The sequence below is a fragment of the Calonectris borealis genome, chromosome 7, assembly GCF_964195595.1.
Source record: "Calonectris borealis chromosome 7, bCalBor7.hap1.2, whole genome shotgun sequence".
Taxonomy (NCBI): domain Eukaryota; kingdom Metazoa; phylum Chordata; class Aves; order Procellariiformes; family Procellariidae; genus Calonectris; species Calonectris borealis.
The window spans coordinates 32,830,757-32,846,064 of NC_134318.1; the positions used below are offsets into that span (position 1 = coordinate 32,830,757).

The 15,308-nt window shown below is 53.5% G+C and overlaps 1 protein-coding gene across 1 annotated transcript; it reads left to right on the forward strand.

The window, feature by feature from the left end:
* Window positions 1–3,647: 3,647 nt before the first annotated feature.
* DUSP5 (dual specificity phosphatase 5) lies at window positions 3,648–14,201 on the forward strand. The gene is made up of 4 exons (XM_075155029.1): window positions 3,648–4,211; window positions 8,544–8,686; window positions 10,092–10,311; window positions 12,587–14,201. The coding sequence occupies exons 1-4, from the start codon at window positions 3,818–3,820 to the stop codon at window positions 12,985–12,987; spliced, it is 1,158 nt and encodes a 385-aa protein (XP_075011130.1). The 5' UTR covers window positions 3,648–3,817; the 3' UTR covers window positions 12,988–14,201.
* Window positions 14,202–15,308: the final 1,107 nt, after the last annotated feature.

Below are 15,308 nucleotides of genomic sequence, written 5' to 3' on the forward strand. Positions count from 1 at the left end.
ATGACACCGATGAGGTCTCAGCTTGACAATACTGCTCGGCTGTCCTTAGCCCTGGGTATAAATTTACCTGTCTTCCAGCTCTCCATTTACCGGCACAAACTTATCTCACTGCTTGTGCTGTAAGTGTTTTGACATCAGCCACTCCAAAATTAGAAACTGATGTTATGGAAAACTTAATAACATTAAAGAAATGCCAACCCATCTTCTTTGCTGTCTTGTGCTATGCTTTGTTCGTCTGAGGAATTTCTTGCATTTCACAACCGACCAGAGGATGCGGGTTCAGGATTGTGCCCCAGCAGGGATATAATGCAGCTCAAGCCCCAGACTAGGACTCCATGGCATTTAGGTTGTTCTCTATACACCACCTCCCTGACCGATCTCCTGTGCGACCCTTGATCTGCCTTCCCCGCGGTCTCCTTTCCAGCAGCCAGAGCTCACTGGCTTTCTCACACCTTCGGTCTTGCTGAGGTTTGGGGTTAACTGTTTGGGGTGACAAGCACACATGTAGCCCCCAGCACAGGGCGTCCCTTGTCTCAGGTCAGGCAACTCGAGCCCTAGAAACTTGGCTGATCCTGTCTGTTTTGCTTCCAAAGAAATGGCATTCTTTTATTCACCTGAGCACCTTTTTAAAGCTCCTTTTGAATTTTGTTCTCTCCAAAAGACAGCATTTTGCTCTTTAGCAATGCCCACTGGATGCTACCCCACGGATGCTGTGCCCTGGGAGCTTTTACCTGGGGTGGGGGTCCAGCTGTGCCCCCCAGGAGCTGGGGCCACCTCTCCCCAGCTGCAGCGAGAAAGTTTCCCTTTGCAGCACTGAGAACAAGCAGAAACAAAGGGCCCAGAGGAGGTGGGGAGGGGAGAAGGGAAGAATGAGCTAGGTTAGGGGAAATACAGCCTGGAAGAAAAGGAAAGGACCAGCCGATCTGAAAGCCCCGATAAAAGCCCGAGACAAAGGACGAAAGAGCCTGGGAGATTATCAAGGGGAAGCGGGAGGAGGAGCAGAAAGATGCAGCAGAACCTAAGTGGGAACGATGTAAAGTGCTGCAGGGAGGAGGGGAGTTTCCTACCTAAAGCAGAGCGTGGTTTAAGTTACTCAACCACCTCCATTTACAGGAATCGAGCCCCTTTCTCCCTTCTGGCTGGGAGCAGCTGAAAAATGAAGGAGCTGCTCCAGCGGGGTAAAGTATCCATGTCCATCCACAGCCCTGACAGCATCAGCGCCGATTGCTCATCTATTTCCAAGTACAACCGAGTCATTTCGCTGGTGGGCAGAGAAGTCAGGGACACTCTGCGTCCAGCACCCTGCAGCGGAGGAAGCATTAGTACCAGCGGAGGAAGCATTAGTACTGCTGTTGTTAGCCTTGTTATTTTCTTCTAATAAAAAGGTGGTCATGACTCACTCCATTAAGAAACAAAAGCAGAGCTGTAATCTACTGAAAGGCAGTTGTTTGGATGCTCAGCGTTAGGTGTGTAAAAGGAGGAAGGTCAGCTGCAGGTCAGGTCTGGTGATATACACCCTGCCACCAGTACAGGCCAAACATCAGGTATTCCCCAGAGAGTCTGTTTTCTGGGCTGGTATGATCTGCCCCCTCCTTCAGACCAGCCCTTCAGCCAGGAGTGTGGGGGGAAAAAGCTCTCTTTCCCACCCCTCCACATTTCGCTTGGGTTTCCTGAGAGGAAATGATGCTCTCGTGTGACTGCGCTGGCCCCCTCCTTCCGCCCCGGAGGGAGGAGCGCGCTAGCATCTGCCCGCAGCCCCTCTTCCCCTCCCCGTGCCGTACTGGGGCCAGTTCACCAGCTGGGCTGTTACTGGGGGCTGAGCCCCGAGGGAGTCAGGCTGCTTCTCGGGGAGGAAGAAGCGGCTCCTGAAGCTGGGGGCTGGGAGGCAGGAAAGGCAGGTTGTGTTCAGGCGGTGCCGGAGGTTTCCTGTGTGAGCGGGAAGAAGCCATTGCGCCCCTGCCCGTGCCGGATTCCCCACCTAGTGAAAAATACAGGGGAGGAATTGGGGGTCATGGGATGATGTGAAGCTTTTTGGCATGGCTGTGACGATGCTTCTCATGGTGGGGATCCAGTTCTGGCAGGGACCATGTTGGCACATGGTGGTCTAACCCAGCCATGCGGCTCCGGCCGGAGGCAATGCCCAGCTGCCTCCCAGGATGGGTGCAGAAGAAGGGAAGGAGCCAGGCTGCCCTGACGGCAGTGGCCAGGTGAAGACAACACCCACGCTAAGACACTCTGCGAACATCTGCCCCTACCCACAAGCTGTTTCTATTTTTGTTCGGTCTCCTACCCTGACTGACTCAGAGGAGGGGAGTGAGGGGGGTCAGGTTAGAAGGACCCAGCTGGGGGCTGCAGGGGGTTCAAAAGAGGAAGAGGAGGAGGAGGTGCTTCGAAACCAGGAGTTGCTATTCTTTCAATCAGCTTGAACATTTTCCTCGCACAGACTCTTTCATGCTTCTGTTTCAGCTGCAGGCAATCTGAGGCAGGGATGGCACTTCCTGCCTGCCGTTGAGGTGAACATACTTTCAGGGCGCCATCAGAATAAATGACACCCTGCTCTTAGGGAGCTCCACTGTCATCTGCCCGGGCTGTAATGAGCTTGGCTGGAGCTCGTCCTTCTGCTTAACTTCTTCCAGCAATTTCCAGTTCTCTTTTTGGTCACTTTGCAAAATTTATCTAGAAGGAAAGGGCAAGTGCCAAATTTCCTAATTCCCGTGTGTCTGAGTGTCATGACTCCTGGACAAGGCACAGCCTGAGCTCTGTAGCGCAAGTCCTGCAGGTCCTTGAGGCACAGTCTTGCAGCCTAGAAGTTTGCCACAAGGGAAGGGACATAAGATCCCCCCAAACAGCCATGCCAGCAATTGTTCTGTTGCAGGTGGCCCTCCCATCCCTGACCCCCCCCTCCAGAGCATTCATTAATTCTGCAGAAATGGCACATCTTGCTTTGTCCCAGGCTGTTACTCCTTGTTTCCTCCTTTGCTGCCAGGCTGTAAACCTTGGGCCAGGTAACCACATCCTCGGGGATGTTCCCCAGGCAGTCCACGCTTATCACTCGGCTACAGAGCTGCCTTGATGCGAACTGCAGCCCAGGCAGGGGACCCACCTCTTCCCGAGGGGGTGTGGGAGCCGGCCGCTCCCACCCCCTGAGCAGGCAGGTGCAGGCAGGCCTGCCTGTGCTCGGGCTTTGCTGGGGGTGAGGACATACAGAGTGAGGGGGGAATAAGGGGAACTGAAACCCCGTTTGCAACCTGGTGTGAGAAACCTGCCCCAGCGCTGCTCTTCCTCCTTTCCCTCCTCCTCCTCCCCCCCCCCCTGCGGCACGCTTCCCGGCTCTCCTCGCCGGCTGGGGAGGGGGAGCGGTGATGCTGGGATGAGCCTCAGGCCGATGACTGGAGAATTTTTGCGGCGTTTTTCAGCTTCCTCTGCCTCCGAGCCTGACTAACGCTGCCTGCGCGGCCGCGGCCCCCGCCCGCTGCCAGGGAGGGAGGGGATCCCCGCCAGGGGGCGGTGCGCCGGGCGGCGCGGGGCGGGGGATGCCCATGTTTGGAAGGCGGGCGCGTCACTCCCCTTATATGGGCAGTGTCGTCAGTGCCCGGCCTCCCATTCATATAAATGCCCGGTGGCAGCGGCTGGGATTCCCTGCCCGGGCTCGGCGCGGTGCCGCGGTGCCTCCGTCCGTCCCTCCCGTCCCGTTGCGGCCGGCCGAGCCCCTGCGGCCCCGCGCTCCCGCGGTCGCCCCGGGACTCCCCAGCGGGCACCCTCCTGCCGCTCTCCTCGCTCCTGCCCCGGCTGCGGCGGGGCGCTACCCACGGCCGGCATGAAGGTCACGTCCCTCGACTGCCGCCAGCTGCGGAAGCTCCTGCGGAAGGAGCCCTCCCGCTGCCTGGTGCTGGACTGCCGGCCCTACCTGTCCTACTCGGCCTCCTGCCTCCGCGGCTCGCTCAACGTCAACCTCAACTCGGTGGTGATGCGGAGGGCCCGCGGCGGGGCCGTGCCGCTCCACTTCGTGGTGCCCGACGCGGCCGCCCGCGCCCGGCTGCTGCTCGGCGGCGAGGGGGCGGCGGGGACCGCCCGCCTGGCAGCCGTGGTGGTGCTGGACCAGGGCACGGGGCACTGGCAGAAGCTGAAGAAGGACAGCACGGCCCAGATCGTCCTCAACGCCCTGCTCTCCAGCCTGCCGGAGGCTGGGGCCAGGGTCTGCTTCCTGAAAGGTGAGAGGCGGGGCGGGGAAAGGGGGGGCAGGGGTTGGGGGGAGCGGCGCGGATCGACCCTCAAAGCCCCTCCGGATAGCGGCGGTGCTCCCGCCCTCTCTCGTCCGCCACCACCGCCCCGCAGTTAACCTGATTATTGGTGGAGGGCAGGGAGGTAACGCCGGGATTTCGTTTCTTTTCCACCCACTAGAAATAAATCCCGGATAGACTCTGCGGGCTGAGCCCAAATGCCTTTCCGCTCACCCCCGCAGCACGTTTAAGAGGCTGATGAAAAGCAAAGAATATTAGGGAAGAAGGACAGAAGTTGCAGGTTATCAGAGGGAGAGGGAGACGAGGGAGATTGGGGCTGCGTGGAAAACACAATCAGCTCCGCGGGTAAGAGGAGAGCCGAGGCCACCGCGCCTCGCTCTCTGCCCGGTGACACGGGGCGGCCCGTGTAGGGCGCCCTAAACCCGGGGATGGGTGCCCGCTCCGCCACCCAGGGCGGAGAGGTTTATCTCTCCGTCGGGCATATCGAGGCTGGCAGGGGAAACCCATAGCCGAAACTCCGGGGCTTGTCGGGGGACAGAAATACCTCCTCCCCACACGTGTATTATAGCCCTTTGATTGCGGTTCTTTGTTTTCCTTCGGTGTAACCCGGGGATAATAAAACGATAAAAAAAATAGCAGCCCGCCCTTTCTCTGCCCTCCCATCCCTGCCTCCCCTCCATTTCTCTTGTCAGCGCCTTTGTCCTTTTGCCCTCTCCGTGTTCTCAGCCCCCCTCCCTCCCCCGTGCCTCCCCTCGAAGCGGGGCAGTGCCCGGCCGGGGACGCTCCCGCCCGTAGCACCGCACACCCGGCTGCCGGGGCTCCCCGGAGCGGGGCCACGCCGAAGTAGGAGTTCCCGAACAACCCCCCTTGCCATATCCTGAGGCCATGGGGAAGTCATGAATAGAGGAGGAAACCAGGCGATGTTTCTTGAATAAACTCTGCCCCTCTGTCCTCACCGGCCAGGGTTAATTCACTTTTATTAAGCCTTTTATCACACTAGTTTTTATCCTGATGTGCCCAGTTTGTGCCTCCTATAACGACCAGTGCCCGAAGGGCATCCCCACCGGGGTAGAGGCACCTCCAGCCTGGGCATTGCCCGGTACCAAGGGGGAGAGAGACTCCTAGGGTGGTTTGCCACCACCCTGGCTCTGTCTGGGCACCGCCAGCCTACCCTGGGGTCTGACAGTCACCCCAAAAGCATCAATTCTGCTGCTGCAGGGCAGGGATACTTGCACTGTGCTGGGCCAGGCAAATCCCTGGGGACCCCATTAAATTAGGGATGAAGAAACATCTCCAGGGTCACGCTGGGAAGTACGTGGCAAAGCAGGGGCTGAACTAAGCTCTGCTGACTCTCAGCCTGCTTGTTTAGCCACGAGATCGTCCTTCCCTCCTCATGTACCAGCCCCATGCTTTGAAGTGGTGACTGCGGCTGTGGGCAGTTTATCTGGGGTGGGGTTTTGAGGTAGGCTGTGCTTTGTACCTTTTGTGTATTGCAAAGTGTCTTATCATGAAAGATTTGAGGCTAAAAGAATTACCCCTTAGTGGATGAGAAAGTTTCCTCCTTTTCCTGCTGCTGTTCCCCTTTGCTTTGCTGGAAGTGTTCTGGGTTGCAGGATCAGGCCCGTGATCCTGCAGCTCCATTTCAGATCCAGTGTGGCCCGAGGAGCCAGTGACTCAGTGGGCAGCACTGATTCACCGGGACCACGGACCCTCAGGAAGCTGTTGTGGTCTGGGGGAAGATCTCGGACAGTGGGGATATAAATCATCCTGAAGCACTGGGCACTGATCAGAAGAAAGGGTCCTTTGGGGGTCTGTAGCACCGACCTTGCAAATAATGGGCTGTAAAACCACCAGAAATAAAACCTCCTTGAGGTTCCCTCCTTATATTCCTGTTCTCCCTAGGTGTGGGGGAGCTGGGAGGAGGTGCTGGCCGCTTAAGGGCTAAGGTGGTCTCATCTTGGAAGTCACAGTGATGAGATAAGATATGAGCAGGTCACCCCCTCCAGGTCACCAAGTATCCTGGGGATCTGGCCCCAGGCAGGGCAGCTAGTGCAGAGCAATTGCAAGCCCAGTTGCCCTGTTCCTTCCCTCGCTTTCTGGCTTCTAGGGGTTGACTGTGTCACATCTTTTGTCTGTGTAGGTGCAGTTTTCATTCTGGGTGAACTCAGCCCCAGCAGGGTGAGAGTGTTTGTGTGGCGGGGGAAGAAGAGCTTGCAGAAAGATGAAATAACGGATCCTCCCTTGGTGCTGACAAGGATTCTATTATTTATCGATTAAAACCAAAGCGCAACCCAGCTCTCTGTGATGAGCAATCTAGTATTTGCAGAAATGACCTCAGGGAAGCTAGGTTGAGTGGGGAGGGGGAAGAGAGGAGATTGCTGGAGGATGGGATGAGAAGATGACTCACTGTAAGAATGGCCTGCAAATATCCTGATCCCCAAGGCTTGTAATTAACCATTCGCCAGCTGCATGCGTTAGCTGCCCCAGAGACATGAGACATGCATGTCTGTTCGAACACACACGCTGATTTGGCTAGGGCAGACTTCTGTATTCATTCAAGAGTAAAAACAACAACGTGGGGCGTAAATGGGGATAATGGCTATTTATATAAACTGGACATATTTTTCCTATGTGATGGCAGTGGTTGGGCAGGGGGAGATAAGGTCAGCTATGCAAAACAAGAGGATTTATAAGTCCACCCCATGAAGGGCAGTTGGAGATTAGGAGAGCAGAGGAGTCTGGAGAGCTGCTTGTGTTTGTTGACTTTTCACACTACAAGTTGTTAGGGATATCATTTTATCAACCCAGTTGTTGTGGATATCATTTTATCACCCCCCCCATAGTCTCCATGGTCACTTGGCTGCTTGACCCTCTGCCTCACGCTGGGAGCTCTGGGGCGAGCTGGCTGAGTGTGGCTGGGGGGTAGGAGGAAAAGTGCAGGTGCTGAGCGCCAGTTGACTGCAAAGTCACCATCCTGCCCTCCGTCATGGAAAACAGACGTTTTCATCATGTTCAGTGGGCTTTGGATCATGCTGGCTGCTTGTAACACGAGGGCCCCACGGCAGGACTGAGTGGGCGACAGTAGCACGTCATGAATTTGAGAACACATCTGCTCAAACATTGCAAACAAATGAGACACCGGCGTTACGGGGCTGAAATGTCAGAGGTAGCCGTACCGGGCAGCCCTGGCAGCGAGGGTGGCGGGGGCCCTGCGGCTGCTCAGATCTTCAGCACTTCCTTTGTTTCGAAACCCTTCCTTGCACCGGGGCGCCCACACCGACACTGCTTATCAGGGTGAAACAGTTGCAGGTGAATGAATCGCATCGGAGGGTTTGCTTTCTGAGCCTTGTTTACTTAAGGGCCACACTCCAAAGGATTATTGAACCTAGCTGTTTGAGAGCTTTTGCCAATCATTTTTGTTCTGAAAATGCACAGGTGGTAGACACGTGGCACACCACTGATATTTCCAGGCTGCTTCTGCTACCTGACTTATTCACGTTCATTTTGGAGATTATGTGCTTTTGTGCAGCATATTCCCAGCCTGGAAACAGGCAACAATTTAGCTGACGACAAACTTCGAGTAACAATGTAATAATAGGATTAATTCCTTTTCATTAGCATTGCACTGAATGAAACGAATGCAGTACTTAACCATGCAGAATAGCTCATGTGGGGCTATTCAGTTGTCAAATGCTGTCACAGGATTTCATTAAGTTTTATAGCTGTTATTTAATAGATTGGTTTCAATGGGACTGTCTTTATTACCTTGCTGTCTTGTGCATTGTGGTGATTAATGACACAGTTGCAAGCATCCCCCTCTTGTGCTATGTCCATTCAAAAATGCAAATAAAACATTTCTTATGTTGTCACAGTGTATATAGTAGTAACAGATTTAGAGAGGATGACTACTGAGTACAGAAGTCTCCATCTCAAATGCTGGCAATAGTGCTAATATATAAAACCTGGGGGAGGGAGTTTAGTCCCCGCTGTACTGGAGTTAATGGTTGCTAGACTCAACAATTACATTCACTAACAGTTTGAATCTGGATTCACCCGCTTTTGGCAAGTTGATAATTGTCAGCAGTATCGGAGGTTTTTCTTCGGGTGCCTGCAGCCTTTTAAACAAACCCGCTTCCCCAGGGGAGCACTGCCACTCATTAACACCCCAGGGCCCATCGCCGTGTGCTATCCTGCTGCATTGCAGGCACCCGAGCTTCATTTCTCCTCCACTTTAATTAAACCGGTTTTTGGAAATGCAAACATTCATGTTTCTTTTCTTTTTTTTTTTTTACCCTTCCCTAGGGGGATATGAAACTTTTAACTCGCAATATCCTGAGTGCTGCGTGGATGGAAAACTCATTTTCCCGGAGAAGACCGAGGCGGAGAGAAACCTCGCCAGCCATTGTGAGAAGCAGAGTGCCAACCCTAAACCCGCTTACGACCAGGTGTGTGTCACAGCCGCGGCGGGTGACCTTCCCCTTGGGTCTTCTCCCTCCTGCCACCGGCCTCTGTTGGAGGCTGGCAGGGTGCCGGGGGCCCCCGTGCCTGTGCGTTGAATAAGATGCCCTGTGCATGCTGCTGGTCAGCATCGCCTCCACCTGGCTTCAAAATTTGGCAGCAGAAGGAGGAAAAAAAATCTGTCTAGCCCCAAAACTCTATTTGCGACCTGTCTTTATCTCACAGCCAGGCAGCGTGAGCCATGGGCAGCTCGCGCCTCCCCAGGAGACTTAAAACGGGCAGGGGAGAGGCTGCCAGGAGAGTCATTTTTCTGGCAGACAAAGGAGCACGCTTTGCCTGCGCCTCCTCCGAGACCCCAGGAGGGCTCCGGTGCTGGCGGAGGGGGGCCGGGGCCGTGGGGCCGCTTCTGAGAAGAGGCAGTGGCTCTTGAGAGCCGTCCTGGGGCAGGGGAGCGGGCTTTCCACGGGGGGAAGTCGTCGCGCCCCCGCGCCCGCCCAGCCTGGGGAATACGTGTGCTCCGAGATGTCAGCCTGCGGTCGGGCCGCTTCCGCCGGGGCGTGCGTTTCCTGGCGCCGGGGGAGCCCCCGGGTGATGCCCCTCTGCTCCCCCGGGAGCACCTCCCGCCCCAGCCTCCGTCCTGCCACCGCGGGCGGCTCCCGGCTGTCCCCGGTGCATGGGACCCGCCGGGCGGGCAGCTCGGGGGGCTAGAAAGCCAGTTTCTCGCAGGCAGGGGCTGGCAGCAGCTCTTGTGCATCATGGAAAGTTACCTGTGATCTCCGAAACCCTTGTGTCAGGCGGTGGCTTTTTTTCTTTCGCGGGTTCGTCACCCAGCCTGTGCTTGCGCTGAGGAAGAAGGAACCGAGATGACATCTCGGGGCGGGTGACGCGGCGGGCTCTGCGCCCCAGGAAGGGGGGGCAGGGAGCCTTGCTCCATTTTTTTGCTTTGCTTCACCTTTGGAGGTGTGAGCGGAAGGGCTGAGCCCTGGGCTGAGCTAGAGCAGCCTCTTCCTCCATCCTCTTCTTCCTCCCTGCTTGGACATGGCTCCCCACCCCGCCCGTATGTCGGTAAAGCCTCAGAGGGAACGGGCCTCACATATGAAAGCGCTTCGGGTGCGTCCCGAGGGGCAGCGCTTCAAAGAAAGCCAGAAACATCCTGCACACGAGTGGGCTGGATCTGACTTTGTACCTCGCAGATGTGGACAAGAAAATGAAAACCTTTCTCCTGCGTGGGCTTTGCCATCGCAGTGATTCACTGGCCGGCAGCACTGGGGCCCAAAAACGCCAGCGAGGGAGGGAGCGGGCACCCATGCAGGCTCCCTTGCCTCTCTCTCGAGTATCAGGACTCAAATACCCTTGAAAAGGAGTTACATGTTTCTGCTCCTTCTCTTCCAGGGCGGTCCAGTCGAAATCCTGCCTTTTCTCTACCTTGGTAGTGCCTATCACGCTTCCAAGTGCGAGTTTCTCGCCAACCTGCACATCACGGCCCTGCTCAACGTCTCCAGGAAAAGCTCGGAGTCCTTCAAAGACCAGTATTGCTACAAGTGGATCCCGGTGGAGGACAGTCACACGGCGGACATCAGCTCACACTTCCAGGAAGCCATCGACTTCATCGGTAGGTCCAAATTAACAAATTTCCAGATCTTCATGTATTTTAAATTCATTTATTTTAAAATACATATTGGTGGGGAGGACACATCATTTTCTGTATGTTCCCAGATGTCACAGTGAAAGTTTAAGCTCCCTCCCTTCCCCAGCATCTCTCCTGGCAGAGGGATTTTCATGAGGAAGGAAGGAAGAGGGACATTCAGAGCAAGGTCTCTGTCCTCCTCTCCAGGCTGGGAGGCCAAGGAAGGAAAATGCCTCCTCTTGACTGCCGTCAGGCAGACGAGGCGAGTGAGCTGATTAGCTTTATTTTCTTTGCAAAGCAAGCGTAGGTGTAACTTCAGCATGACAGGGAGCAAAGAAGTATGGTTGAATAACACCAAATCTATGGATTTTTGTAAAGGGAAAAACCGTATTCGTTCCTTGGACTTGCATGCCAGACCCTGCAAAAGCCAGGCGAAGCAGAGTCAGCTTATTGCCTTGCTGTGCTGAGATATCCCAAAGCCGGGGTCTTAGAAATCCAGTGTCTCCCCTCATCACAGAGCACTTTCCATTTCTCCTTTTGATCATGCTGATATCTCACCCTTTAATCAAATACCCCAATGCAAAAAAATGAGGAGGCCTTTAGAAAACTTTGGGCCATCCCCTCCCAAATCTTCCTGTGCTAGGCTGGGTAGGTGAGTGGCTGGGTAGGTGAGTGGCTGGGTAGGTGAGTGGCTGGGTAGGTGAGTGGCACACCAGCCGTGCCAGGTAGCACAAGGGAGAGGCTCCTCCTCGAGAGGCACAGGGTGGCTTAGTGGGGTGGAGCAGCCTGAGCCTGGGTGGAGATCGGGTGTTGAAATCGGTGCTGTTGCTCTCCAGGGACATTCGAGAGAGAGAATAAAACCCCAGTTACAGACTCACTGGACTCATTGCTCAGCGGAGTTTGAGTTCTTTGACAATGCAGGCAGAATTACAAAAACCTGATCTGAGGGTGCCCTCTGAGCCCTTCCCCTTCCTTGTAAGGGACTTCTCACACCTTTCAGGGAAATGCTAATTCACAGCACTCTTCTGTCCCACCCCCAGCCCCTTCTGATAGTTGTTGAGTCACTTGGAAATTTCCCAGGTTTTGAGAATGACTTTAGTTTTCACTTTCTTTTAAAATTGGGCATGTGGTATAGGTGCTGGGGATGACTCAAAACCATGTCTTCCTTATTTTGTGCAATAGTTAAATATAACCGGTCGTGGTGGCACCCATCCCCCGGCAGACAATCGAAGACAGGCAAATGATAACTTGCTCAGCCCTGTGTTGTTTCACTGAGCACTACACTCAGCACAGTTATCCATAAATTGGAGCTTGAACATATTGCTCAAGGCAATAGAGCAGAGAACATCTATTTTTGAACTGTATTTTTGTATGGAAAGGGCTTATTTTAAGCACATTCTCTTTAATCTAATAACAATCATTGTGTTGTGTGAGTAACCACAGTGGCTCCTGTTGTGTAAAATGGGTGCTTTGCATAAGCCTTTTATATCCTGACTTAAGTCCGAGCATCCTTTAACCGAGCTGTAATTAGCAACTGCCTACCCGTCCTTGTGTGCTTTGTGGTGAGGCCCCAGGGAGTGAGCTCAGCCTCTCCACCCAAGGGTACCCACCAAGGGCTCAGCTCCTGGTATTGCTGTTTGCTGCTAACTGGCCAAGCAGGGAGTTAGGTTTGGACTTTAAAGAAAAGTCCTGTTTTTCTAGCAAAGCTGATGAGAGGAAGCCCTGCAGCTTCTGAAAGACCTGACGGTGGGAGGGCTGGCCAGGCTGGGCTTGGGTCAGTACTTTGAGCCGCAGGCAGAGAAATGCAGGTACGGCAGAGAAATGCAGGTACGGCAGAGAAATGCAGGTACGGCAGAGAAATGCAGGTACGGCAGAGAAATGCAGGTACAGTGAACGCAAGCGTTGCCCAGATACCTGACCTCTGTCTCTCAATGCTCTGCCAGGTCAGTTGTTCCAAAAGAGAAATGGGCATGTGGGAAGGAGACAGGGACGGACTTTCCTAAATGCAGAAAGAACCAAATCAGGATCCACAGATTCTGAAACCAAGTGTCATCTGCAGCTCAGCTCCATCTTGGGCTGGGTTTTGTCCCCCTTCCCTTTTAATCTCCATGTTACTCTTAGTACCCAACAGAAGAGCAAGCCTCTCCTTGCTGGTGGACTGGCTGTGTGCCATGCTCCACCTCCAGTGCCGGGTGCGTGTCGCAGCGTCCTCTCCATCCCGAATGACAACTGACGCCTGCAATGACTTTCTTTCTACTAGATTACATCAGACGAACGGGGGGCAAGATCCTGGTGCACTGTGAAGCGGGGATTTCGCGCTCTCCCACCATCTGCATGGCATATCTCATGAAGACGAAGAAGTTCCGCCTGGAGGAAGCCTTCGATTACATCAAGCAGCGCCGGAGCCTGATCTCACCAAACTTTGGTTTCATGGGCCAGTTGCTACAATACGAGTCAGAGATCTTGTCTTCCACTCCCAGCCCCCCCGTTGCCTCATGCAAAAGAGAAGCTGCGTCTTTCTTTGCAGAAGAACTGACGTTAGGCAAAAACTTTGAAGGCTCGTGTTTTGCCTTTCCTACCTCAGTGTTGAGTTCTGTGCCCATCCACTCTCCCGTCCACCAGCTGAAACTCAGCCCGATGACGGCATCTTCGTCCTGCTGAACACCCTGGGGAGACCGGAGCTGGTGCGGTCCTCTGATCCGAACTGTGACCCCAACAAGAACATTTCATGAACGTGCAATAGAGAAACCTCATTGACTTAGTCTGAGAGGGAGTGGTTGTCGTGGGTCATACTTCCCATATGCTGTGACTGTAAGACGCAAGTGCTGTGACTGTAAGACGCAAGTGCTCTACGTGTGGCAGGTTTTCTGAACTTTCATTGTCCTTTTTTTAAAAAAAGAAAAAGTGCTTTTTTAGGTTTTTATCCACAGAGTGTGCACCCACTACTGTTTCCAGATTCCTGGGGAGCAATGAGAAATCCATTTACTATGTTCTCTGTTCCTATCTCCTTTGCTTCTTATTTTTGAAAAGACCCTTATTTAAAGTTTCAAGCAATAAACAGCAGCAGCAGGGAAGAAAGCAAAACGAAAAGCACCACCTTTGCAACCGCAGAGGTGGTGGGAGTGAATATTCGTTCTGCTTTTTCTCCGGCTTTCCTCCTCCCCTCTCCTGTGTCATGTTTCAGGGAGCAACGGGCTGGGGTGGCAGGAGGAGGCTCCTTTCCCAGGACACTGTTGCACAACCAGGTGAAAATCCCCTCTCCTGCTCCGGCCTCTGAAGTGTCAGGTATTGACCACAGTGTAACTGGATACCAAACCAGACCGTGGATCCATTCAGGTGTGGTATTTCCTGTACTTCTGCGTTTGCCTTTGTACTGGATGTGCTTTTAACTAAAGCAGGGGACTTAACCGAAGCTATCAGGCTACCCTGCTGAGCTATTATCCTCCCATCTGTTATTTAAGAACAGCCCTAGAATACTTGAATGTCTCCACAATCCTCATCTGAGTTACTTCCCATCAGATAACACTGTAACTGCTGGATTTTACACCAAAAATACCTGACAAGCTCGGCTCCAAGCCATATCTTCCTCCATCCCTTCCCAAGTGTTCCCGATGTGTGTGGTCAAGTGGTCTCGTTCAGTGTTACGTGGCTTGCTTAGCGCATGTGGTCACTTCTAGCCAGCCTTTGTCCGTGAAAACCGATTTCTCTCTCACTTGCATTGGCTTCTGTGTCTGCAGGGAGTTCAGAACGAGCAGCTCTTTGTCTGTTGACCTTTTCCTTTTTTTAATATGTATTATGTATGGGAAATGGCAATAATTTCCAGGAGATCTCGTGAATGTGAAAGAAGACCTGCAATGGTTTTTATGGTGTGTGTAAAAAAAAAAAAAAAAAAAAAAAAAAAAAGGAAATAAAAAAATGCCAGGAAAAGAAAGCTGCTTGTTGTACTTGGAGTGAGCTGCAAAAGTGCTTTGGCAGAGCTCAGTGGCAGGAGAGGACACCTGAGAAACTCCATGGTCACATGAGACACTCAAAAAGTGGTGTAAGGAGGTAGAAGAGGAGGATAAGCCCACTGGGCTCTGTGCTGAAAGCCTCCAAGGTGCATGTCTATGGAGGGGAGAAGGTGAGGGGGAGGATTGTTTTAAACATGAGTCACAGTGGTGTCATTTCCCAGCGGCTGGGCAGGCACTTCTGTTTTGATTCACGCATGTTCACACATATATAAGCTTTGCCATCCTGCTGAAGATGAAAATCTGAAGCAGGCATGGCCCCCACTTCCTTCCCGAGCACATCCCATGGGATGCTACCTGCCCTGGTCCCTGGCGTGATGCTCGTGGGTGGCTCGTGGCACCAGAGGGCGTGAGCATCATGCCAGGGACCAGGGCATGTGGGTAATGCTCATCTTTTCACTTTTTTTAATGAAAAAAATTAATTTGAAGTGCCAGCATTTCTGAGTCATTTGATACCCTTTTTCAGCTGGAAGTTTTTGTGCTCTTTCTGGCTCATCACTGCAGCACATTTATAACCTGCATTTCCAAGTTATTGAGTCTAAAAGTTTATGGTAGAGGTCTGGGTGAGTTACAGAGCATCTGGGGCTCATCCATTTGTAACTTCCTTTCCCCCTGGGAAGCAAATCTCACAGGTGAGAAGCTGTCGTTGGAGATGAGCCCTGGATTTCTTCCCTGTGTCAGGGGGACATGGCAGCAGCCCTGCCTGGGCTCTGGGAAACCTGAATGGGAACCAGCAGCTGGGGAGGTGAGGCAGGTGATCTAATAAGAGCAGATCAATTAATTTTCTAAGAGATCTGATTGCTCTAGAAAGTGGTATCTGGAAACCCAGGGCCAGTCGCAGTGAAAATGCTTTTCAGCCCCCCGCAAGACCCTCCAGAGCAGAAAGGCTGGTAGGCTTGGCGAGATGGACCGCATCCTGACCAGAGACCTACAGCCTTGGCAGAAACAGAGCAGCCAACAGCTCTCAGCATAAAA

Coding starts and splice junctions, on each gene's coding strand:
- DUSP5 (XM_075155029.1), top strand. CDS start 3,818: ATGAAGGTCACGTCCCTCGACTGCCGCCAGCTGCGGAAGCTCCTGCGG. Junction 4,212..8,543: donor CAGGGTCTGCTTCCTGAAAG/GTGAGAGGCGGG, acceptor ACCCTTCCCTAG/GGGGATATGAAACTTTTAAC. Junction 8,687..10,091: donor CTAAACCCGCTTACGACCAG/GTGTGTGTCACA, acceptor CTTCTCTTCCAG/GGCGGTCCAGTCGAAATCCT.